The sequence below is a fragment of the Pleurodeles waltl genome, chromosome 8 (assembly GCF_031143425.1).
Source record: "Pleurodeles waltl isolate 20211129_DDA chromosome 8, aPleWal1.hap1.20221129, whole genome shotgun sequence".
Taxonomy (NCBI): domain Eukaryota; kingdom Metazoa; phylum Chordata; class Amphibia; order Caudata; family Salamandridae; genus Pleurodeles; species Pleurodeles waltl.
The window spans coordinates 214,601,087-214,627,703 of NC_090447.1; the positions used below are offsets into that span (position 1 = coordinate 214,601,087).

The 26,617-nt window shown below is 43.0% G+C and overlaps 1 protein-coding gene across 1 annotated transcript in view; it reads left to right on the forward strand.

Annotated features, from left to right (window-relative positions):
- MRPL39 (mitochondrial ribosomal protein L39) overlaps positions 1–26,617 on the forward strand; it is a 130,397-nt gene that overhangs the window by 19,685 nt on the left and 84,095 nt on the right. Inside the window, exon 4 of the mRNA XM_069204091.1 lies at positions 19,380–19,479. Within this exon, the coding sequence (XP_069060192.1) occupies positions 19,380–19,479 (100 nt within the window). The remainder of the gene's footprint in view (positions 1–19,379; positions 19,480–26,617) is intronic.

Consider the following 26,617-nt stretch of genomic DNA (forward strand, 5'->3'; position numbering starts at 1 on the left):
TGTCCCTTTGGTGCCATGTAGTGCGGCAACAAATTATGGCAGCAATCTCATTATGTAAGAGCTCTTATAATAGCCTCTCTGATTATGTCAGGGCTACTACTATAGTGGGGCTTGAATACTTGCAATTTCAATCCCTACTATAGCAATTTCCTTATTTTGCCACCTTCCCACAAAGCTACATACTGGGGCTGGAGGAAGCAGTAAGCAATAGTTCCAGGGCTGGAATGCCTTTGAGTCTGCAAACCTACTAACTTGCATGTTTAAGGATTTTTACCAGCTCTTCTCTAATCTTTTCCCATAATGAGAGAGGTTTGAAATTTACTCCTGACCATGGCAGAAGTAGAAGTTCTTCCAGGTTTGGAGGAAAAAAAAGAGGTTGTAGGGAAAGTGAATTTGTAAACGCTCAATAGACTTTCACATGAACAAATCTACACATGCATATTTGCTCGTGCTAAAGTACAGTTCACAAATATTTTCTAGAAGTACGATTTCCTGGTCTACTTCTGTTAGTTCTTGTGAATTCATGAAAGCCACTAATTTAAAGACATAGACCATGGGTGTACTTTAGTGACATTCTTTAAGAATTGGGTCCCTAATTAGGTCTGGCTTTAAAGACATTTTGTCCCAGATGAAAATAAAGTGGTGCTTCACATCGTAAAGCGCCACTTTTCTTGCAACCCCCCTAACGCTACTATTTAAGATACGGCCACCATGGCGGAATTAGGTACAATAGTGTCAAACCTTTTATGCTATTGTGGCGCTTTGCTCCACTAGTGTCTGATGCTAGTGGAGCAAATATGCAAGGAGACCTATTGATTCCAAAGGGTGCGTCCTTTTAACGCCTGCTTTAAGCAGGTGTAAAAAATGACACCAAAAATAACACAATGAAATCTTGTAGACTTCATTGCGCGGTTTTTGCGGGGCCTCCATGTGCCAGAACACCCCATTGCATACATTATGCATGGCACTTGCATAATGTGGCACAAATGGTCACAAAGTGGCGCAGTGCATGCATTGTGCCACTTTTATAGATATGGTGCAGCGTTTTTGGCAAACTAATGCCACCTTAACGCCAGAAAAATGATGCTAATGTGGCATTAGATGGCGCAAGGCCATACTTCAATTTGGGCCTTTGTTTTTAATGAACAGCTATTTCTCTATCTATTGGCTGGTTTTACTGTGAGTGATCGCATTGTGCTCTTCCACAAGGAGCATATTGGCTCACAAAGTATTTTTCTGCAGTGCCAGGAACCACTGTGGCAATCAGTGTTGTAATGACTGCAGGGCCTTTGTTACGCCACTTGTGGCAATGTGTGCTTTTTGTGATCAAAAACATTTTTTTCTTTTTGCCAGTGTTTGTTACAATTGTATGGGCCTGGCAGCTCCCACAACAATTAAGTGTTACAAAAGCCATGTCATAACAAGGCACACATTAACAAAACTAAAAGACTCACACAAAAATAATTCAGATCGGTTGGCTTTACCAGTGCTTGTTTGTTTTTATGCTTCTTATAATCTTGTTGAAAATAGCTAAACTGACTTTCCATTAGGAATATTTTTTGGAAATACTAGCATGCATCAACACATTTTACTACATGACGCTTCAAAGAAATAGCATCTTTCATAGTAGCAAAACGTTATTTTTCCTACTTGCATTTCTTTCAGAACATTGAATTTTGAAAGCAAAAATCACTTTTGCTTACAAGCTGCTGCAAACATTTGCATCTAATCAAAGAGCATTCTGGGAGCATTATATTTAGTCTCATACTGTTAAACTTTTCAAACAAGTGTGTACATTTTTTTCTTTTTGTTTTGTTTTGTTTACTGTGGCCACTGCCGGTAGTGCAGTGTGACCTTAAAATGTTTACTTACAGCGCTCACCCTAATAATGAAGGCTTTCAATAAATAAACCATAAATACAAGTTCAAACAGCATTACCTTTTGGACACACAGATTACCTCAACTGCAGACGATTTCCCTTCTCTGTAAACTGGCAGCCAATGGGTTTGTGCTGCAGGGGGATGGGCCTAGTTGTCCCAAGGACAAAATAAACATGAAAACTTGTTGCCCTTGACCCCAAACAATATGTCCCGGGCATCGGGCGATAGGAATTCCACAACCCTGTGATATCAATGTGTAGGTTTTTTTTTTTTTTACAGCAGAGTAGTGTTCTGATATCAACGGAACACCTACACCTGTGTATTTGTTTTTTTTTGTCTGCAGAGGTGGGATCTGATACCAATGAGACACCTAAGGTGTACTCTCTTTAGAGTGACCATGACTGCTGCCCTCTCAACCCAGGCTATGCGTTTTCTGATGGCTGAGGCAGCATTTTTAAAGTAGCGGGTACACACCTCCATTGTAAGTAGACTGCTTACTCACTTTCCTGCAGGACAAGGTCTGCTCAATCCCAATGAATGGGTGCTTTGGCTTTATCCGTATCTGGAACTTATATGAAGGATGCCTGTAGAGTATGTGTATTGAGCTGTGTATAACTTAACAGGCAATTGCTGGTGATCATCAAACTCCATTTCTGTTTGTCGCACAAGATGGTAGTTGATGGAAATAGTTACAAGGGTCAGGTGGGTGAGACCCTACTCAAGAAGCAACCACAAGCTCTGTCAGGGTGAAGTCACAAGCAAACCCCAAATTAAACTGTGCTTAACCTTCTGATAGCTTGGCACAAAGCAGGCAGGCTTAACTTAGAGGCAATGTGTAAAGTATTTATGCAGTACTCTAAACAGAAATAAAGTAAAAACACAACACAAGAAAAACCCCACACCAATGTAGAAAAATTGAGTAAAATGTAATTACTAAATTAATTGAGACCAGAATGACAAAAAAACAATCTGAACCGGAGACATGCAATTTTAAAGTTTTAAGTGGAAATAATACCTAGAAGCATTGAGCGCCATCTGTGCTTATCTTGTCACGCCCGACTGGGACACAGTCACAAGTTCAGGCTGACCACGATGGAGTGTCGGCCAGATACAAGGACCAAGTTGGGCCCACTGAACAAAGTACCTTAACTCCTGGTTTGGGGGTGTTGTGAGACATAGCGTTGAGGATGCGTTGCGCAGTGCCGGTTCCTTGGATCTACAGTGCTGCAATGTGAGGTATTGCATTGTCATTGAAGATGCCGTCAATGAGGGGCTTGCGATGCAAAGGCCTGCATTGAGGCTGCATCGCGCAGTGGTGCTTCCAAAGCAGAGCTGCAACGGGATGCGTCACTTTGCCTCAGGTCTGCCCACAGGACCAGAGCTGAGCTGGTAGAGCACCTTCACGCTGAGTTACAAGGGTCCAGGACTGGGGTGGCACTACTTGGGGGTAGGACTCGCAGCAGACAGAGTCTAAGTGCTGGGTTCAAGGTGGTTGGATTCTTTTATGTCTCTGAGGCTCTAATCCGAAGGCTAGCCAACTAGTCCTTGGAGTCACTCTGTTGGTCCTGACTTCAAGATGCAGGTCCAGACTTTTTCCACTCAGACAGCATGGCAAAAGAGTAGCACTCCTTCTTGCAAGCAGCACAGCAGTCCTTCTAAGTCTTTCACGGGTTCATAGATGTACTGAAGAGCTGGGTCTGAGGGTCCACTATTTATACCCGGTGACCACTTTGAAGTAAGGGAAGGTTCTGGAGGTATCCCCCCTCAGATGTGTTTGGAATTCTTTGCCTACTGTCCCTAGCCTGTCTGGGGACACAAAAGACCAGTGTCAACCCATTTTTGAGTGTGCTCAGGCAGGGGCTTTGTGATTTGCAAGGGTGGTAGGTGACACTGCTTCCCCATCTTTGAGTCAGAGATTGGCCATTCTACCAACACATATTCCACCTTGGTCTCACTGTCAGGGAGCAATACACAAATAACAACTGCCAGGTACACCTAGTCATGCAACCTGGGATTCAGGCTGCAGACAGTAAACAGTTACGACAAGAAAATGGCAACTGTCCAAAAGTAGCATTTTGTTTTAGAATTCTGGCTTTACTATTCAAGAGGGCTTTAAATTACAATTTGTTAGACTCCCAACACAATATTCCTACTTGTTCCCAGTTCAAAGTTAGCACTTAATAAATGTAATAATTTAACCCAATGTTATCCAATGGGAGTGGCAAGCCTTCCAGTAATGAAAAACAAATTTAAGAGTTTTTCATTACCATGACACTTAAAAGTTAAAAGTACATGGCAAACTTTTAAAATACAGTGCACCCTGCCCTATGGGCTCTTTAGGGCCTACCCAAGGGGTCACTTGCTTGTATTAAAAAGGAAGGTTTGGGCCAGGCAGAAGCTTTACTTCGTCAGGTTGAAATGTCGAAATGGCCGTTTAAAACTGCACATAGAATATACAATGTGAAGTATGATCAGTACTGCAGGCTCACTAGTAGCATTTAATTTACGGGACCTAGGTACATGTAGTACCACTTTACTTATGATATACCAGTAAATTAAATGTACCAATAGGATGTAAACCAATTTAACCCTGTTTCAAGGCGAGAGCACACACACGTGAGTATTAGTTAACAGTGGTAAAGTGCACAGTGTCCTAAAGCTCTCAAAAACAAAATCAGAAAAAAATGGAGGAGTAAGTCAAAAAGTTTGCAGGCAGACCACCCTAAGGCTGACCGGTCTAACTTTGGTCTCATTTGTGATTTGCTGGTCATAACATCCTACAGATTCTTCTCTACACCTTTGTGACACTGGTGTACCTGGCGAGCACAGAAGGTAGCCAGTCCAGTTCCTTTGTTTTACCTTGGTTCTCATCTACCAGAGTGAAACCTGCACATCACTGTTTCATGTGTTGTGACCACCTCCCCTGACAGTGGTGCTCCAGATGGACACCAGTTCATAAACCGTGAGCGAGGCAAAAATGGTACATTGTGTATAATGAGCTAGCATACCACTAATTTGACCAGCAACAATAGGGACATATGTTCATCAGATTTGTAGGAGTTGTGTGACTGTTGTGAACTGTTGTTCCCTTGATAGAGTCTGGCAGTCTGCCTCTTCCAGCAGAAGTGGATAAGTACTAGCCACCTTAGACAGTACATGGTTCATCTTCTTTGAGCAGGCACAGAGTATTGTATAAACCTGTAAAAAATGAAGATCTGTTGACTAGTAGTTGGGCTGCTACATGCTTTCAATTCATCCTTCAGATTGGACCAAACTCTTCAAAATCTGTGGACTTGCCTTGCTGCTTGCTCTAGGAAAAAAAGATAGCCTGTACTTGGGAAAAAAAGATAGCCTGTACATGGGGTTGGACTGCTTTTGCCAGTTCGAAGCACATGTGCAGCTGACGAAAAGTATCATCAAGACGCCATCTCAAGGAACCAAGATGGCCCTGGTGATACAATGTTGCTCCAGTCCGAACTGGCCTGGAGATGCATGAACAATAGCTGAGTTGTGGAAATGTTGACAAGCCCAGAAGAGTGATCCTGCTCCATCCCTGTCCCTGACAACAGGGTTTCTTGACTTTTTTTCTTTTTAGCTTTACTGGGACTAGGTAACAGTCGGTTGCATCCCCTGGCTTGGGGATCCTCCCGCCACCCTTCCTATTAACTAAGGGAGATTGTCAAGAACGTAGAACAATTTAAACTGTTGGGGTTTACTGGTTTGGGCCAATAATCTTCCCCAACCCCCTTCCCTCCTCCCCTGACTCCATCCAATCTTTTGGATTTGATCTGTCTTGGGCAGTTCTGAATGTATGTGTTCAGATACTCTTATTAGTCAAAATTGTCTTTATCCCACCACTGCATAGCTTCTTATGCGCTTCGGCCACAGCATGAGCCTGCAGCATGTGTCTGGCTCTTTCTCTCTTTTGCAGAAGTAGACAGGCGCTAGCAAGTAGACAAGTAGTAAGTACTCCTGCACTCTGGTCAAGTCTGCAGAAGGCAGCAGCGAAGGCCATCACCTAGGGTCTCTGCAGGCTTCAGTTTCTTCATAACTCTCCCACTGGTCTATAGCTTGCTTCTGGTAAGTTGGGTGGTGGGTTACTGGAGGCACGGGTCACAGGGCTGCATTGAAGCACTCCTCTTCCACCACACCATGGCTGATGTTGCTGGGTTTGCAACACTTCCTCAGAATATCACAGCAGCAAGGTCCATTTGGGCACAACTTCACAATGTCACAGTGACACAGTCCCCTTGAGCACAGCTTCATGATGTCACAGCTGCATATTCCTCTCTGGCACAACTTCATGATGATTTTGCAGCAGCACAGTCCACCTGGGCGCAGTGTTGCTGGCTACTCTTTGGGAGAGATTGCACTCCAGTCTTTGGGGCATGTAGCTCGCTTTCCACAGTTTTCCTGAATGGACAGATCCTCAACCTCTAGAGGTCCACTGCTTCTAGCACACCTTGTGCATTGTTGGCAGGCTCCTTTCCTCTCTTAGCAGGCAGGATTACTCCAGGCACTTCAGGACAGGGGAGCCGCCTGTTCTTTCTAGGCCAGACTCCTGGTAATGTTCAGTTATGCCAGGGAAGCTAGCTATCAGGCAGAGACCTGCTCTGGTTGCATAGTGGTTATCTAAGTTATGCAGAGCACTCTCTTCCATGATCAAAGAGAACTTGGAACTGGAATCACCAGTAGGTCAGTGGCTCCTACCTTGATACAGTAAAAGCAGACTGAGGATGTGGATTCTCTCCCTGCTCTTCTAGAGCCGGTTTGAGGCATTTCTCCTATAAAGTGTCCTCTCCAGACTGTTCTCCAGCCATAGACTTTGTGTAGAGTTATGGTCCTGACAGAAGAGTAGTCTCCAGACTTGAGCATCCACAAGAAATGCACAAAGTGGTGTAAGCTTTGTGCACCTGGCTGTCAAGAGCCACACTGAGCAATGATCACGAAAGAGACAAAAACGCTGACTTCACCTAAAGGACCTTTCACACTCTGAATAGCAGAGACTGCAGTTCCACCTTTTACCCTCACATCAACCAAGTGTCAGTGCTCAGGAAGATTAATTAGCAGCCCCTGTAAGGAAAAGTATTTATTCAAATATTTAAGGGGAGCCCTGTCTCCTCTTTCCCTACTTTATTCTCTAGATTTCCTCCCTGTGGTGTCAATAACATCAGCAATGCATGTCCACTGTCTGGGAAAACAGCCACGCTTCCATCTTGTGTAAATGAACAGACCAGGCTCTCCCAAGGTAGAACCCACAGGCCTCCATTACTCTGGCTCACTCATACACACTTGGGACGTTAGCTGTAGGATCTGGGTAAGTAGGCCTCTATGCCAGAGACACACTTACTGATTCACAAAATATGATGTGCTGCCATTACCTGTCTACATGCCATACTTATGACGGGAACTGTCGTCCTTTGACAGTCAAATGAGGGCATGCTTGGTGCACCCCTCCAGGCCACAGGACAGGGCCAAGACCTTGTTAATGTCTAGAGATATGGGCCTCAAGCACACTAGATTAGTGTGAGGTTGGGGGCAAAATCCAAAATCAGTATACTAGATACCCTCAGTTATGCATTCAGGTCAGGGAAGCACAACTTTACACCATGCAGCTGCCACTCCTGTTCCAACAGCCTGTAATTTGTCTCTTAAGGACTCTGATATAATACAGAGACTATGCAACTCCACCCTACAATTTAGACAACCTAGTCTGGCTTGGACTGATGCGATGCCTTGGCATTGAGTTATCACGAAATCCATTCTAGATGCAAGCCTGGATCATTGTGGTCTAAAATTAAGCACAATCTTGTTGACAACAGTACTAGAACGATTTCCTGTAGCTTATTGCTGTAGTAGTCTCTTCTGGCCTCCCTTTGTGCCACATCAGAGACCTTGCATTTGGAAATGGATGAATGTTCCAAACCTGGAGAAAATTCCTACTTAATTGCACCAATGACTATCCTTATTCATTATACGCACTGTGAGATACTTAATGTTGCAAAAAATTCCACAGATCTTCTGAGCGCTTGGAACAGGGGTCTACAACTTTTTATGTAATAAGAGTTGCTTCTATTCAATGGAAATCATCCCAAGTTACTATTACAACTGTTGTAACAGTGACCATGTCGCGCAAGATTAAAATAGCAGCCAGCAGTGATCACCTCAGGCAGGGTTGCCAGCAGTAATGGAAGAAAAGTGTTGTCAATTTGGAATATCTCTGCATAGGTAATACATGACAGCTATGGCTGCATTGGCCCTGGCAGCAAGATAGTCATAATAGTAATATTAAATGATTTATCACTCAAATGTCAGCTTTAAGTATATTTTGGAAATCCATTTTTCTTCAAACATCAGCATATGAGTTCTAAAAATATACGTTTTTGTTGCAAATTCACACGTCTCATTCTTAGGACACATGCATCAATTCATCCAAGCAAGCTTCTAATTTAATAGACATTGCTGTGCACAGGGAAGCTACTGCCAGGTACTGGAGAGCTACCACTAGCTCCCCAGCTACGCGTTGGAGAAGCCTGGCCTGAAATCTCCTAGCACGCTTTGTAGAGTTTGTAGGGATTCATCATTTTTTTTATACAGTCAATTTGATACTCCATCCCAGTGCTGCCAAATCATAAATGTAAATGCACCATTTGTCCATTGTCCAGAAAGGTGGCCTAATGCACCCCCTTGTACTGTAGATCAATAACTTTAATTTACATTTCATAGCTATGAATTTAACGACTTGTCAGAATCAAAATGTTATGAATTGTGCATGTTAATTTGAAGCTATGAGGAACCAGGGTCCCTAAGCAAAAGGTAAATAGTTATTTAATGCACTGGGGAAAATATAGCCCAGGCAATGCTCAGTCAGCTGGACTTCTCAGTCGATATAAAAAACATCAATTTATTAATACAGAAGTTTAAATGTATAGGTGATACCCTTACCGGGGTGCATTTGCACAAGTACAACACATATACAGGCAAAAAACAAGTGACAAAGCCATAAAACAATGTAGTCACAATATCTTGTTTGAGTACAACAATACTGCGCCCCATATTAAATTACGTATATTTGGGGGGGGGGCGGGAGGTTTGGTCAGAGTGCTTTATTTGATGACGTTGCAATCCGCATAAAATGTGAGGATCATCATCAGGATGATATACCACAGGAAGTCTGCTATATGCACAGGTGCCATGTAACAAGACGTCCATGCTGGGGTCGTTGTGATGTGATAATGATGCACAAAACTAGGTCGATGTGAAGGTGGAGATGGTGGCTAAGAATCAACCGTTAATGGACGTGTCAATCAATGTGAAGGACTTTGATTATCAAAGGAGGGGAACGTTCAGCACACTGTAAAATAAGAAATAAATTCCAACCAATGGGATTGTAAAAGAATGCAACATCAAGTAAAATGAGACCGCTTCTGGGTCCATAACCAGCCGCATTGTCTCTCCTCACATAAGAGTAACCATATGGACTAGGACGAAGCCAAAATCAAATCAACCGCTCTGTCAACTGTGCCCAAGAATTATACTTCAGAATTGCCCATGCATTAAATGTACCTATAGGGCGAATTGAAAGAAAGAGCAATCCAGATGGGCACAGGATCTATCCTCAATCTATATAAACAACCGGGGAAAAGAGTGAGACTACTTGACTGCTTCTGTGTTATAAACCAAAGAGCTGCGTGAGTAAAATCTTACCACGAATAGGTAACGTCACTGTGTATGTTACAATAACAATAATCTGAAGGGCACACGGTCTGTCCTTAATCTATGAAAAAAACCACGAGCAAGAATCAGACTACTAGAGTATTTACGTGTTGTAACACCAAAAACCAGTGTGATTCAAATCTTACCGCAAGTAGGTACCGTCACACTATATATCATAATAATCAGGACATGGTGCATACCAAATTGCTGGAAAACAAAAGGGGGCTAAATGCAGCATATGCACACTGTGAAGGAATTTCTAAAGGGAAGTGTGAAAGGTGATCTTACTGCAAGATGCGTGAAACTACAGTCTGCTGCCAACACGAGTAGCTTTGGTTTGACAGGCTTTGGGAGCACTTCCTCCCAAATAACATCATTGGAAATCGAGGAGGGACAAACCAACGAATGCGGGGATGCGTTGGCGGCCATTTCTGTACGTTAGGCTAATATGGTGCGTAAATCTAGTAGAATACGAACAAATGAAATAGAGCCATAGCGAGTCAGGGACAGTTATTCAGGAGGAAATAAACACCCATGGTCAAAAAATGGTATGTCAATGGTATCTTGATAGAATTGATAAATCCAGTCACATTAACAGACTGCTCAATATACATGATCCCAGAAGGTCCAATTGTCAACCATAGGCTGCAGTGTAACTCATGTGATTGGTACAAACCATGTATTATGGCATAACTCAAAATTAATAGAAATAAGGACAGACGTCCAGACTTCCACCTGGTCAGAAACAATATACAACGGACCATACTAAAATTCAACAACTCGTATTAACATATCCAAGTGGGCAGGTTTGTTAAGGGGGAAAAAACAAATATAAGTGCAGAAGCTGAAAGTAACCAAATTAAAAGCAGCAAGACCTACACGCATGTGTACACTGTACTCCAAAGTTACACAAAGTCTGTTCAGTGCAAAACGGTTAAACCATGGATGTCCAGTTCTCCATTTTACTTAATCCAATCTAGAGGCTGTCTGTCCACTTGAGTTCTTTGTTCAGGAGAGCTGAAATGTCACTGCCACGTTCAAGCACCTTTATCGCTTCAGTCGCCTGCCAGCGAAGGTCAATCAATCTCAGTGTGGCCTAATGCCTCATAGTGTTCCCCCAATGGTGCATTGGTCACTTTGCACCTCAAGCGGCTTCTGGGCTGGCATATTCGTATTCTTGTCTTCTGTGTAGTCTGACCAATATACACAAGGCCGGATCATGTCATAAATAACATTTGCTGTATTACAGTTAGTAAAATTAGTCAATGTAATCTTCACATTTCTGTATGCAAAACCTTTTGTCTCAATTGTGTAGTCACATACACTACATGTTCCACATTTTTTATTTGCAACCAAAGGGGTCATACCCCAAACATCCTTCAGTATATGATTGCTTTTGCGTACTGGGGACAAGCTCTTGCCAAATGATCTTTAATGTTTTTTTGTTCTTGTGAAATGCAAAAATGGGGCAATCTAGTGAAAACTCCCCCGCATTTAATACCTACCAGTGGCATAAAATGATTTTTTTGACTTGATCAGAAACTGGTGAGAATGTGGTGACGCATGCAATCCTGTTAGTAACATCCCTTGTTTTAGGAGTATGGAAAGCCTCTCATGGGCAATACCATGCCCTTTTTACTGCTGTTGTGACCAGCTTACGGGGTTTTAAAAGAAAGAAAACCCACATTCAATGCATTTACACCCGTTTCTTTCCACTAGTTTACAATTAATACCAGTTAGGTGTGATCATTAATGGTGGGGCAGGGGTTTCGTGCAATTGGTTGATGATATAAGTAGGCTGGCAGATGTTGGGTATTGAGTTGCAGGGATAAAGTAAAAAAAAAAAAAAAAAAAGAGGTTGTGATATATAAAATGAGGTGTGAACCACTGGCAGAATTACGAGAGAGGTTAAGGCAGGCAGGGATGAGAATGAGAGGTGGCTATACTCAGAAATAAAAGGCATGGGGAGGATGGAAGAGAAGGAGAGCGTTGCTCTGAAGAAAGAAAGGAGAAAAATAAGATTGGAGATAAGGCAAGATCAGTTTTTCAGGGTTTTAAGAATGTAGTGGAAGAAGGCTCTCAAATAACAAGCAATTTGGGGAAATAATCTGCAGAAAGAAACAACATTATGTATAAAGCTGTATTTCTTTGGCAGACAGTTTAAACATGCAAGTCAGTGTCTACAGAATTAAGAACAAGGGCATGATGTGTGCCAAGCCTAGGCAACCCTTTTAAACATAGATTGGAGTATCCCAACTGTGATACAGGGTCTGTACTTTGCATAAAGGTAGGGGGCTCAGAAAAAAGTAAGTCTTATTTAATGATGTTACCTCACTATTGTGCATAAAAGGTTGCTTCCCTCACTCACTAAAAAGGAGTTATTGGACACCGACTGACAGCATTTTGCTAGTGCTCAGTCAGATATATACCTTATTTTGTTATCTAATCAAATTCTCTGTAGTTTCTGTGGCACAGCAATGCAACCATAGACATGACAGTTACCTAGAGAGAACATCCCAAATGTATATTGTGCATGCTTGTGTATTTAGCCAGTGCGGTATATGCATTGTTTGTGTAAGTGAAGCAGAGTAATGGAAGCCCATCGGTTTCATTTTGGAAGCCAGTGGCCTACCCATGTGCACAAGAAGGGCGCAAAACTGTTTTCCCAGAAAGTGCAAGTGTACTGCAGACATTCCTGAAGGAGTACAGCGCCCAATTTGATTAGGTACTTTTTCTGAGAGTGCCTGCTGATAAGTGTTCCTGTAGCTCCTGCACTTGGTAGATGGTGGGGGAGAATGATGGGACTGCAATCTCCATTGTTCAGAGTGTGAAGGGTCCTTTAGATTGGGCCAGCCTTTTGTGTCTTCTTTTCCTGATTACAGTTTTATGGCTCTTAATATCACAGCACAGAAGGTTCACACCTCTGTGTGCCTCTGTTCTAGGTACTCCAGGCCAAAGACTACCATGCTGTGAGACCGTCATTCTGTATATTAGTTTTTTTTCTTAATTGCCAATCTTGTATATGTTGCAATTTGAGAATGTAGCTAGTTGTTAATCCTGCTCGGGAAATGCGTCTTTTGCTGTGTTTTTTAGAGAATGGGCTGAGCTCCTGGGGACTCCCGCTATCAGGTCAGCTATGTGGTGGAGGGGAAAGAGCTGCAAATGAGTGTTCATTAAGAAATATTTATTGCTGTTTCTGTTTGATCATCACCAGCAAAAAACCTTTACAGCCGTTTTTCACACGTACAGAATAAGGTCTCTGTTATTGTCTCTGGGCAGACGAAAGCAAGCATTGGCAATGCCACTAGGTTTGGCTTTAATGTGCTGCACCCAGGACCGGACTCATAAAAGACTGACGCTCACTCTTAATTCATATGGGTACACCTTGCATCCTGCCCTTCTACCCTCTCAACCACTAAATATGCTGAATTTATCATGCAATCACACATCACATACCCTGCATCACTACACTGCATGTCCTGCACCCATCCACTGCTCATCCGTTCACCTGCCTCTCACTGAACACTCACATACCACTAAAACAAATCTCTCCCTCACCGCTTCACTTATAAACCTTAGCCTGCACATCCTACATCTCTCACCCTCCATGCACAGACTGCTCACACTGCACACGCACTGCTCACCTTCTATTCACACACTGCTAATCCTACATAATCTCAAACATCGCACCCTTCATTCGCATACCACTGATCATACATTCACACAATTTTTACCTGCAGTCACACCGCTCACATACTTCTCAGCTTGCACTCTCAACAGTAACACCTCTCATGCTGATTGCTTACCCACCACTCACCCTGCACACACTCACAGCTGGTACTCTCTAAATGCTCAATCACTGCTCACCATACATACTCACACACTGCTCGCCCTGCACTCCGACATTTCTCACTGTGCACTCACACGTAGCTCACTTAACACTTAAACACCCCTCATTGTGCACAGAGAAGGCTGAGGCTGCACTTGGAAAGAATGTTGGCCTCTGTTCCCTTCTAAATAGTTGCCTTTTTGTGCAACTTTATGGTAAAGTGAAAAAATAAATTACCATTTCATCCCCAGACTCGTTTCAGACTGCTGCATCAAGTCTGTGCGAAAAAAAGCAGGACTCTTCAATTTAACCCAATCAAGTTGAGAATAGAACAAGGCGAAAAAAACAAGGTAGGCCTGTGATACGCTAGAAATCCATGCTCCATTGAGCCGAGAGGATCAGATAATTAAGTATAGATGGTGTAGGTAGAATAAAGGGCTCTCCACTTTTATTACAGCAAGCGGTCTAAATGTAGGAGAAATGTATTTCACAAGATTAAAATGAGGCCCAACATAAAACCAAGAAAAGAAGCAGTTGTGTTTCTTGTGTTTTATCAATAAATTGTTGCCTGGTTAGTCTTTCCTCAGAACCTGTAGTGCTGGTTCTTTTATCCTTGAAATATATGCAGGAATAACATAATAATAGTTTTACACTCTCTTCTGGAGTATGTGGATTTGTCAATGTCAAGAAATAGGGATTAAAGCCACAGGGGCTGCTTTTAAACATCACATGCCGTAGATTAAAGCAGCCGTCAGCTGGGAGATGGGACTCGAACCAATGGACCCCGGCCCCCACAAAGAAGCTCATAGGACTGAAAATGTTGCTTACACTGTGCGCATATGAGACCTTTGTGGTTGTCAGTTTGTATGCAAGTATTTTAAACCATACTGAATAGAAGAGATGAGTAATAAAATGCAGGCAGGTGCATCCGTTTTAGTGTAACTGAGTGGCGTTTGCTATTTTTAAGCTAGCACCATCTGTTAGAAGCATGCAGCGCGCCTGTTCTGGAGCATTTATGCTTTTAGCAACATTCATGACCAGGACTGTGGGAGACAGAATTGAGTGTCATTTGCCCAGGTTCATACTATGTGGGCATGTAAAGATTAGAACATGCGATTTCTGAAGCCACGACTAACAACTTAATCGTTTGTCTCTCCCTCTGTAAAATGAATATGCTTTTGCCACCGTGTGAACAACAAACACATCAGGGTCAGGTTATAGAAGCATATGCATATTGGGCTACCTGACAAGACTGCACCATGCCAAACAATTGTGTAACAAATATAATTTTCATATACTTACAAATCAAATGCAATGTTCAATTAGATTTTTTTTTTTTGCTCTAGTCGTAAAAGGGAGACGAGAAATGAAAAGAGATTATGGGCCTCATTTCAACCCTGGTGGGTCACGGTGGCAGGCGGACCGTCTCCGATCATCATATTATGACTGCGGCGGTAGCACCGCGTTTGGAGCACCAGCACTGCCAGATTGCGATTTAACGTTGGCCTGGCGGTCCTAATCCCCCTTCTCCGCCAGAAGTTTCATGGTGGTAGCATGCTGGAGATAGGGTGTACTTGGCATGGGCAGAGCAGTGGCCCCCCTGGCCTATATGTTCAATCTGAAATATTAGGCAATTATAATTTAAGTGCAATCAGACATATTTGGTAATTGCATTTTTCCCTGGAGCTGCTGCAATATTTCTTTTGGGGGGAAAAAAGTGTTTTTCCGCCACTTCGCTTGTAGTTACATTGCTGTTCTGCTATTATGTACACGGTGATAATAAATGATCTCTGTTTCCTTTAACAATAAGTGCCATTATACTGGGTAATAGTACAACCCATTATTTATAGTTTGTAATAATAGAATTATGGGAAATGAAAAATAAATTTTTACTTGGATAAGCAGTGCAGATAACTAGGGATGAGTCTGTGCTATTTAATGGAACACATCAAATATTAGAGGTGATTATTTTTCTCATTAACAGAACATAAAGATAATTAGACTTCCAATGTTTGTCTTTCTCGTTGTCCCTTCTTAATTTAGAACATTCTACCCCTAGTGGGTATAATGTTCTAATAGCCTTAAGCCCCTCTGCCTTGGGGTTATAACTCGGGTTCAGTGCCTTTAACAACCAGTATAGCCCTTGACAACGGGCTGTAATAGCACCAGCTAATGCATATTTAGTATTTGGCCCAAAGCACAACTAATTTAGAAAATACTCTTTTCAGTAGGACATTTGGAAAACAATACAGCCCAACTTGTACCATTTAAACAGACCGACTAGATACATAGTGCAGAATATGTGCTATTTCACAGCACCTCTGAACAAATAATGCACAAGGCTGTTCTGTGTAATGGGACATTGAAATAAATAGCCATTACTAATTTTAATGACTGAGTTGCATTATTACGTCGTGTTTATGTTAATTTTTTAAGCACTGCATTTGATTATGCTTTATGGCGTCTTTAGAAGAACTAACATGGGTAGGGCAAACATTGGCCCTGTCTTGCCCTACATATTCTTGTCCCAATTTGGTTGAGCATGCATCCATTCTCTGATGCTTAAAAGTGGTTCCTGGTTTTTAAAGACATTTTCTCCTTACACATTTAGCTGCATTTCAAGGTTTCATGAACTATCCAGGATTGCACTGTTATTTTGTGATCTGCATCAATACGCCAGTGAAAGTCACAACCTTATGGTGGCTGCCAAAGACATTTGAATTATCTATAGAAAGGTGATGCAGATTATGGCCCAAATAAACAATACACCACCTAAAACACAAACGTACATAGAAGATTCAAAAAGCAGTACATAATAGTGCACACTGGAGCATGCACACATAGCATACAGTATTGGCTTAAAAATGCCCCTCAGTGAGCGCCTCAAATAGAAGGTGCATTTCTAGGCGCTGGACACAGAGGACTTGCGCTACAAGACAGAAGTGTGCACTTTGACTCTGCCACTGCGCTTACCTTTACAGAACCTAGCTCCGAGCAACAGACCCCCACTGCAGGACAAATGCACAAACTCCTGAATTTGGGAGCTATTGACAAACATTGCATCCAGCTGGTTAAACATGTTATGATTGGATGTTACTGTTTCCCACAAAGCAGTTGTCGGAAGACCTGGTGCAAAGCCTGCCTCTAAATCTTTCACTAAAAATCAAAAAATAACTTGAGCAATTGGTATAAACATGAAACACGAGTGAGGGAGGGGAGTAGATGTGAGGTTTAGCAAAAAGGGCCATGTAAGAAATAAAAAGAAATAAGAGCCTTACTGTCAAAGTTATTTTGTAGTCGCAAAGGCTCTAATCTGAAAAGTTTGACCTTTTGTGACAGCAAAATAGCTTTTGGGTATGTTCAAAACCCAAATTGCTATTCAGTAAGTCATTAACGAATCGCAAAATAGGTTTGTGGCTGCATATCAAATTGCAAATTGAAAGTTGGGTGTTCAGGGTGTCCCTTCCAATTTACGATTTCTTATGGTATGTATCAGTGGTTAGCGACCAGAATTGGAGTCAAATATTTGATAGTTAGCACCTCCTTTGAGGTGTAGATAACCTAACCCATTCGCAAACAAGAAGATCAGGGTAGTAAAAAACATTTTTTTGTAGTAGGCATTGGTTCCTAGGACCGCTGCTTACTCGTAAAAAAAAAAAAAAAAGGTTTTGAGACTACATTTTCTCTTTCTAAAAGGGTGAAAAACAGGCTGCATTAAAAAAATAAATAAAAAAATGCTTTGTTGTTGTTTAAAAGTAATCAGACATGATGGTTTGCTGACCCCAGCAGACCACTATTACTATGATGGCAGTGATTTGTAGTGGATTGCAATATACAACCTAACTCATGCATATTAATGAGATAGGTCAAATTGCGATCACCTTCGATCTGGAATTGTTCAAACCACCATGTTTGAACATAAAAAAAACAATGCATTCAGTAAATGTCGCAGCAAAAATTGCAACCACTTTTACTGAATGCATTGTACAAACATATGGCCCTAAATTATGTAAAATGCATGCAGATTAGAGCACAGGAAATCCCATGCTGCTTTAAGAGACACAACTGCGGTCTGAAGTTTATAATGGAAGGGAGGGTTGCAGGAACTTGAAAATAGCAATACGTTCCTCAAGCCTGGTTTCCACCATCTGTGCTGCTGCTAGAGGGGAAAAAACATAAATGATGTCCTTATTAAAGTGACTTTATCAGCATTGCAGGGACTTATCTATCCGCTAAAACGCCATGCTCCATACCATTGTAAGCTTGATACCTTATACCTCTTGGAGAGCCTTCTTTGGGAAGAGATACTGCTGCTGGGTCAGGCAGCTAGATAAACACAATATAATAATCACAACTTTATGGAGGGCAGGCACTCTTTTGTGGACGCACACAACGTCTTCCCAACCAAAACATGTCCTCTTGGCTCCCAACATGTGGTTGGAGCCAAAAACCCTCCCTGTAGTATTCCTGCAAGCTCTTTAAGGGGGTATTATATCATGTTTGGCAACATCTGCAGTATCCATCCACATCTAAAAATACCACAGACGTGCCTCTTTTAATCTCAGAATAGCCCTTGCCTACTGTCAAGTTGCCAGCTGTACAAATGGGGCAAATTGTATTTTAGGGAATGATTTTAGAAGTAAGATTACTCTGGTAGATGAAGAAGCACCTACTGTAAAAAAATATATATATATAATCAAGGTGCATAACTACAAATTGTTACATTTTGCAAACATATTTAAAGATTTCTGTCTTTGAATTTCAGTTTTGGTTACGCAATTTGGGCTTGGAACTAACAATAATGCCTTTGCAGCAGTAATGCATTTAAATATATGATTTTTGCATACCATGTATAAACAAATACATTGTGTATGACTTTAATAGCGGAGGACACTACTTTGACATTAACACACTGTGGTACTGAACTAGTAGCCAAGGTGTTATCTCACCTGGAGGCTATGGGAGAAAGAGTTATAGCATGTACTTCCCCAGTAGAGCAAATTAAATGAAGACTTTTTACACACCTAAACTGCACCAGAAGCACCTGAGCCTCTTTCTTAGGACTAATTTTCTTGAATACTTAGACTTACTTCACACATACCACATGCAATTTAAGGAATGTCCTCTCATGCAAGCTTCCAAGGTTACTTAACCTAGGCTAGGGACACTTGTCTGTGCTAATGAAATATTCTATAGGAGGAGGCCAATTTTTCATACGTCATCCTGAAGTTACATTGAGACTAACATCTGACATTCCTATGCTTAGGAGGGTCTATTATATCTGTCGGAATAATGGCAAACATTTATATAATTGTCTGTAGTTTTTCATCACTGAATGTATGTGCACTTAGGATGGTTCCTATAGCATGTTCCTCACCGCAAAACCCCAACCACTCATAAAAACATGGCCATTGTCATAGGGAGTAACCAGTAGGCCTTATGATTTATACGTGGGGTAATGCACAAAGTTGGACATTAGAATGTGTTAATTTCTTTTTTTTCTTTTTTTATAATAAACGTTATTACATTTATGTGTACTTTTTCTATAAAGAGAGCTCTGTCCTGGTGGTGGTGATATCTATAAACAGGTGGAAAGTTAATAATATTAACTTTACACTTGTTAATTCATTTGTAGGAGCCTCCCTCCTTCATTCTCAAGTCTACACCTAAGTTTAAATCCCCTCTCGGAAATGATAAATAGCAAATAAGTAGAGATTTACACCTAGATGTAGATCTACACATGAGTTGATCTACACATGCAGACTTACTTTTTTGATCAGCTCCTCAGTGTTTTCTTTGGTTTATCAGGGGTCCAGTTTGCTGTTCAACCTCTTTTAATGTTGCTTCTTCTTGTCCATCACCTCATTTACCTCTGTTCTTTGCCTCAATAAATGTAAGCAGGTTTGTGTTTTAAAGGATATGCAGTGACAATGGTGATGATTCTTTCTCTGTAGGCTTATTGGCGTTCATGTGCAATGCTCCTCGGTTGTGTGCTGGAATCTGGTTTCAAAGATGAATACATGGTCAAACTCCTCAGAGCGCCAGAGGTGCCAGGTACAGTGAATCATAAAAGTGTCCTTTCCAGAATTTCTGTCTGCATTTTTTGGTAGAGAACGGACAAAGATGAATCCCTTACCCATTGGCGTGGTCTGAAACCATCATAAGGGGTATAGTTCCTTGTCTTTTTCACCCTTCTGTGTTACTGTTCTACCCCCGACAATCCTCCTTCCCCATGAAACGGGTCAGCATTTAAATTGCTGATTTGTTTTTGCTCTGTTATTTTCCAGTTGATTTTGCTCTCCTCACTGCGACAGGGCTTGCTTTTGCATTGTTCACCTGGCTGTAATCACCCCACCCTTGCACCCATGCAATGTCTTCATGTCAGGACCATACATTACATTAAAGTACCATGGTATTTTAAGCTTTATGTCAATTCATGATCTTTGAGTACGCTGCTATGCACCATTAAAGTCTGCAGAATGGGTTTGTGAAGATGTGCAGCTCTGCACTTTCTGTACATCTTAGTGTTTCCTCCTCCGTGAGCTGTACAGTTGCACCAGCCAACTTATGCATACTGTTGGTTTGTAGTGCCATGCGGGGCAAAATGAAGTACGGCTGAAATACAGCTCGAATGATTGCCAGTGGCTGAGAACTTTACAAGCGCTCCACCCATAACTTGTGTTAACATGTAAGAAAGATGCCTTTAACTTGTGTGGTATTTGTAGGGGAGTGTTTGTGTGAGGACCCAGGCTGGTGAGTGCTGGAGACCGACCTTTGAACTCTGCAGGTGTGCTGAGTAAGATCTTTCGTGTTGGCTTATAAGTGTCCATCTTGGACATTTCAGTCTGCACATACACACTCTCCTGTGCCCATCCCTGAAACCACCTGGTGAGGGATGTGGCCAGCCCAGATGCTTTGTATTATAACTGATTTCGCATGCTTGAGTAAAACCCACCAGCTCACCCCTTTCTTTGTTACTGTGAAATGGTTCTCGAGACTGGGACATAGGCATCCCTACCTGATCCAGCCTAAACTGGTCTCCTAATGGACATAAGGGTAGAAAGCCTGCTAACATGGTTTCAGCAATGGTTACATGTCTTCACCTAGATTGAAGAAGCCTTGCGACTTTTCAAAGGTTTAGCTCCTCTGATTGGCTGTGGCCCCCAGAGTACGGTGTACTGACCTCCCTGCCAGTAGTTTATTTAGATTATTGACATGACACCATGAAGGCTTACACATCAGTGCAGGTGAGAAGAAAACAAGAGCTAAGAGTGGAACCTCAGTGCACTTGCTATTCTTCTTCAAGACTGGACCTAAGCCTGAGAAGCTTGCAGAATAGTCTTGCAGCTTGACTTGGGACAAAAGGAAGATCTACCTGTGTGAGGCACTGGACTGCATGGGTCACAAGGTCTGACCTGGTTCAGGGAATGATGATGAGATTATGGAGGTCATTGTCAAGGCATCTTACGGAACGAAGACAGCCCAGTAGCCTTGAGGCCAACCCAGTCAAGTGAGAGAGACTTTCAGGTACTCCATCACTCAAGAAGGGCGAGTCTACATTGTCCTGAGCATCACCAATAGAGGGCTATTGGGTTAGGCTTGGGTTTGGAAACTTGGAGTTAGAACCTTACGGGTGGCGTCAGGGCACCAGCAGTGACAGTTGCTGCCTGGACCTTGCGGCAGACTGTTGCAGAAGAATAAACTACTGCAACTTACCATGCTGAGTGTCTTCCTTTTTGTGGTGACATTTCCGCATGGTCCCTGGTCATTCCTGCATTTGGCGAGTGTGCTGCTTTCAGACTGCATTGCTCTCTTTGTCTGTCATTTTCAGTCATGCTGTATGTGTTTGTCCCCGAGATTTGGAGGTGTTCCTGGGTCAGCATAAAACACTGAATCTCCACCATCAGTGTTTGTGCAGAGTGAGGACATTCCACAGCTTGAGTAGGTGTGACCAATATTACATTTTGCACATTATGCTCATGACCATGCATCGCGTGTATGCGTAGTAACTTTGGTGGCCATCATACTTCCTTGAGAAAGTGCAAGACCTCCTTAACAAGCCCCCCTACCTGTTGAAAGCATGATATACAACTATTTCAGCAGCCATTTTGGGACTTTGGGCAAGTTTCCATTCGATTGTATTGATTTCACAGCTTTTTAAAATGCGAGGGAGTGTTTTCAGAAAGATCCACTTCCTACAGAAAGTCACACTGAATGAAGACTTGGCAGCCATTTTGGGACATTGGGCAACTTTACATTTTTTTAAATAAATGTTTCTTATTGATTTTCAGTTATACAGTAGCTTCAAAATACAGATTTTTCTCACCTGTGGAGATTTAAAGACATAAATTGATCCTTCACAACATCAAACAGAGTATCAGCCACTCCGGCTGCATAATTCCAGCGAACAGGGTAACATTGGAGGGGTATGAGTATGATATCACAGTGGAAATAAGACTTTTCCCTAATTAATAATCAAATTCAACCTATTATCGATCACCGTCCTCATCTTGGGCTTTATAGGACTCTAGCAAGGCATCCCACTATATCGCTATGTGCTTTTTCTGTAGCCCCATATACTCCTCTCTGCGTAGAGCTGTACTCTCTGCCAACCCCCACCTGTCTTCCTCCTCCCTCCATAGTCTACTAGTAGGTAACACTGCAGACTTCCACTGCCTGTTTGAGGTGTTTGGCCAGCAGCAGCGACAAATCCATGAAGCTTGACATTACCCTAGCTCCTCGGAGTCGAGGTATCAGCCCCAAGATGCAAGCATCACAAGTGTGCCATATATCCCTCCTAGTGACAACTGTCAGTGTTGACCGGATCCGCGCTAAATAAGGGGACAACGCAGGGCAAGACCACAACATATGTATTAGATCTGCGTCATCAGCATGGCAACGAGGGGATGCTGAGGGCACCGCAGGATACATTGCGTTGAGCTTGTGTGGTGTGAGATAAGCTCAGATAAGTATTGAATACTGAATACATTTAAATCGGGAGTTCCAAGACCATTTCTTATGATATTCAAGCAGAAAAGCCCATTCCTTGTCCCAGAGTTCATGGCCCAGATTATTTTCCCATTTAGTAGGCAAGGGTGTTAATAAAACCATTAAGTGTGCCCGGAGTCGTTTATACAGCCAGTGGATCAAATGTTTTCCATGACCCATAGTTTGTATTGCTTGTACATATTTGAGTGGGGGCGTTCTGAACCATCAGGAGTCCACTGTTGTTAAATATATCTTACAGTACTCGTGTGTGTCAAAAACAAGACCTCTTGTACATTCTGAGCTTTGACAAGATCTGCGTGGCACAAAAGGATGTTGTCGCCAAATAACACTCCAATTGTTGTGACTCCCCCCTGCTCCCAAGGACGCAACCTAGTACCAGTGAGAAAACCAGAATTTGTGTTAGGCTGTAGTAGGGGTATATTCGGGGAATACGGTGTTGTTGATGCAGTGTACCTCATATCAAGCTTCCAATAGGCCAGGGTGACCCACAGCAGCAAAGGGGCCACAGAAGGTGCGCGAGAGCCAGGGAAAATCACGCTGTGGAGCCTCCCCTGCGTCAGCATCTTCTTTGTGTAGCCTATCTCCTAGAGGTTGTGCCCTGCCAACCAGTAGCAATGCCACTGCATTTGACCTAAGGAGGGAGTAGGCCTTGAAGTCCAGGGCACGCATCCCTTCCTTATCAGAGGGCAGCCGTAATTTGGCAAGACTGACTCGTCGTCTGCCAGTACCCCACACCAGTTCTATCAGGAGTGTATTTAAAGACTGAAAAAACGAGTTGGAATTAATGCTGGCAAGTTCTCAAAATAGTAATGGAGGCTCGGCATCACTATCTGGGCAAGTGCCAATCGACCTGCCACTGACAGTGTAATCTTAAAGTGCATTTTTGATCAGAGGGATGCAATTGATTTCTGTAAATTTTCCTTTATTAGGTCTGGTGGTGTTCTACAGACTTGTATCCCCAGATAGCGAAACGTGTTGTGTGCTACTGGTATCACCACCTCTCCAAAAGACAAGGTTGCGTCTGTGTACGTTCCCTCAAATGAAAAGGCATATGAGTTATTAACATTAACAAGTAGGCCTGAGAGGGATGCAAAATCAGAATATCTGAGCTACCCTGGTGAAATCGAGTCGAAGATCCCTCATGTTCAGTATTATATCATCAGCATATAGTAAAATGGCTTGCATGGCAGCCCCTGTTGGCATCTCCCAGTTTTCTGCCTTTTGCCTAATGCGCTGTGGCAATGGTTACAAAGCTAATGCAAATATTAATGGAGACGGGGACAGCCTTGTCTTATACCATGAAATGTGGGAGAGGTGTACAATAGCCGAATCCATCACATGTAGATAGGGGGAATCCCCAATCTACAAAGCACTGTGAGCAAGTAATCCCGCCCTAGCATGTCAAAAGCCTGGCAGAGATCTAATGAAGGGCAACCAGCCCAGGGATAATGGTCGCAGGCGGAATCCATTGTGTGGTACAGCCTATAAATGTTGAGGGAAGTGTGCAGATGAGGAACAAATCCACACTGGTCTATATGGAAGAGTTTGGGCAACAATGGAAGGAGCTGGTGTACTATAAACTTGATCCAAATTTTACATTCGATGATCCATCACAACAGCAACCTATAAGAGACCATGTCTGTCAGGACCTTACCAGGTTTCAGTATTGAGGTCACCAATGCCTGTCTAGTTGTAGGGGGTAGTATGCCCTCCTCTAAAGAGGACTTATTTAGTTTATCCAATTGTGGGACCAGCCTGTTAATATGTGGTATAAAACTTGACCTGGAGGCCATCTGCCCATGTGGTCTTATTACATGCTGAGTTTTTCCCTGGCTTCTCAGATTTGCCTGTCGTTGATGGGATGTCTAGGATGGCTCTGTCAATAGGCTGTGGTTGCAGGAGGGTCAGTTTCAGTAAGCACTCCTGAGTTGCTTCAGGACCCGTTGGGAGAGGAGCGGAATAAAGGCCCACATACAAATCATGGAATGCTGTATTAATTTTGAGCTGTGTGTTGCTATTAATTGCCTGGAGGGGGGAGAGGGGGCTAATAATATGAAGGACCAGTGTGGGCAGCGTTATCTCTTCTATCATTTGGGTCAGAAGCCTTCCAGATTTGTCTGCCTCGATATGTGTTTTATGCATATACGACGTGTAGTCCAGCATGTGCAGCCGTTACAGAAGCTCTGCGTAATCCACTCTGGCTTTCTTCAAATCCACAGAGCTCAAGGCATCTCCTGCTGCCTCCCACTCCAGCGAGCCCAGTCCGTCCTCAACACAAACCAACTTGCAGAGGACCGTCTGTCGGGCACCCACTAGTGATCCCATAGATGCCCCCCTTATAACCACTTTTGATGCCTCCCACTCCACCAGCGGGGAGGGAGCCGTGTTATTGTTTTCTGCAAAATAAGTATTGGTTGTTGTGGCTAGCATTTCCTGAAATGCACCATCTTCTAATAGTCCCGGGTGTAACCTCCACGTGGGCACAGATGTCTACACTCTATCCCATGCTAGCGTGATTTCCAGTGAGTTGTGGTCCGATAAGGTTTTCCCATGTGTAAAATGAGTTTAGAGGGGTGCGGTGCACAGTATTCGTCCTAGTCGTATATGTAGTGCATGTGGAGGGGGGAGGGAGATAAAATGAGTATTAGCTCATATCCATATTGTAGCTCCCTCAGACATCCCTTGGTGTCCAGCCCTGACCCGACACTATAAAGCACTAGCTTGTTTCACCAAAATGGTGCCGGGAAATGGGGGGTGAGAATGATCAAGTTCCATGTCAATTACTGTATTGAAGTGCCCACCAAAGATCCTATGCTAATGTGTCCATTCAGCTAGGCCTGTGGATAAGTGAGTAAGGAATACATCCTCCTCTGTATTCGGGGCATATATGCTTCCCTGCACTGTCGGTTCTCCATCTAGTGTACTGCGGATTAAGATGTATCTGCTGTGCTAATCAGTTTTGGCATCTTGAGCCAGGAAGGGGCCCTAGAGCTTATCCATTTTGCAGCTTCCCGTGCAAAAGTCAGATATGTGGTGTGGAATAACTGTCCTCACCATTTTTTACACTGCTTATGGGCCTCATTGGTCAAATATGTTTTCTGGAGACATACCACTGGTGGCCGGTGTAGGTGTACAAATATGTTGCTTATGTATGGAATCCATACCCCAATAATTTCAAGAGAGTATGTTATAGTGGCGTACTACTGACATTTCCCTTTCTCCCAGAAAGGAGGGGTGAGCAGTCCCACATCTGCCAGCAAAGAGGATCACAAAAACCGGATCGATGTCAGATTAACATAAACATTTATAACCCCCACTACTAGGTCCAGCGAGCAAGACTAGTTCTACCAAACCTTTAAGAAAAAACGGATAAACAGCATGACAGTTTGTGCAATCGCCCGTGGGTCATGAGATTCACCAGGTATAGACATTGTGATAGTAAGGTAAGGAGGTTATGAGGTCCAGGGGGTCTCCAGGGCCGAGAACATCCATCCAATTTGTAACATAATCAACTCAGGTTGAGGAAGAGAAACCGCCCAATGCGAGGTACACCTCACTGGAGTACATCATCAGTTCATTGTTGCACCAGTTTCAGTCTGATTACTTGTGCAATAAGGGCTTCTCCAACAGGGCAGAAATACAGCCTCCCCATACTTGCATCTCTTTAATGATAACCCGTTCTATGTAAGATTCCCCCTTTTCTGCAATCAGCATGAGCCGCACCTCACTTCCCCCACTTTGGCAGTACCCACAGAGTCTCCTCTTGTACAGATCATTGGCTGTTTGTGGGGTGATGGAGGAAAATAGCGCAATGTTGCCCTTTGAATCGAAAGTGAAAGCACAGTTGGATGATGAAGCAACACTGGAGGGCGACCTGGTGTCTTGAGAGTGGTCGCCGAGACGTGCGCCGCCCTCTGTCCGTCCAGGACCTGGCATGTTGTTGGGGCTGTGGTCGTCCTCTTCTGTTCTCCCAACCCTGGCTCTGGGGTGGCCGTTTCTGTATAGGCAGCTGGGACTGTGGTTCTCCAGGCCTATGCATGTCTGGGAAAAGCCAGTCTCACACCGCCTCTGGAGTGTCAAAGAAGTGACTCCTGTTGTCAGGCATCACTTTGAGTCGAGCTGGCAACACTAGTGCGAAGGAGAGACTCCTAGCTCTCAGTTGTGTTTTAACTGCCTGGACATA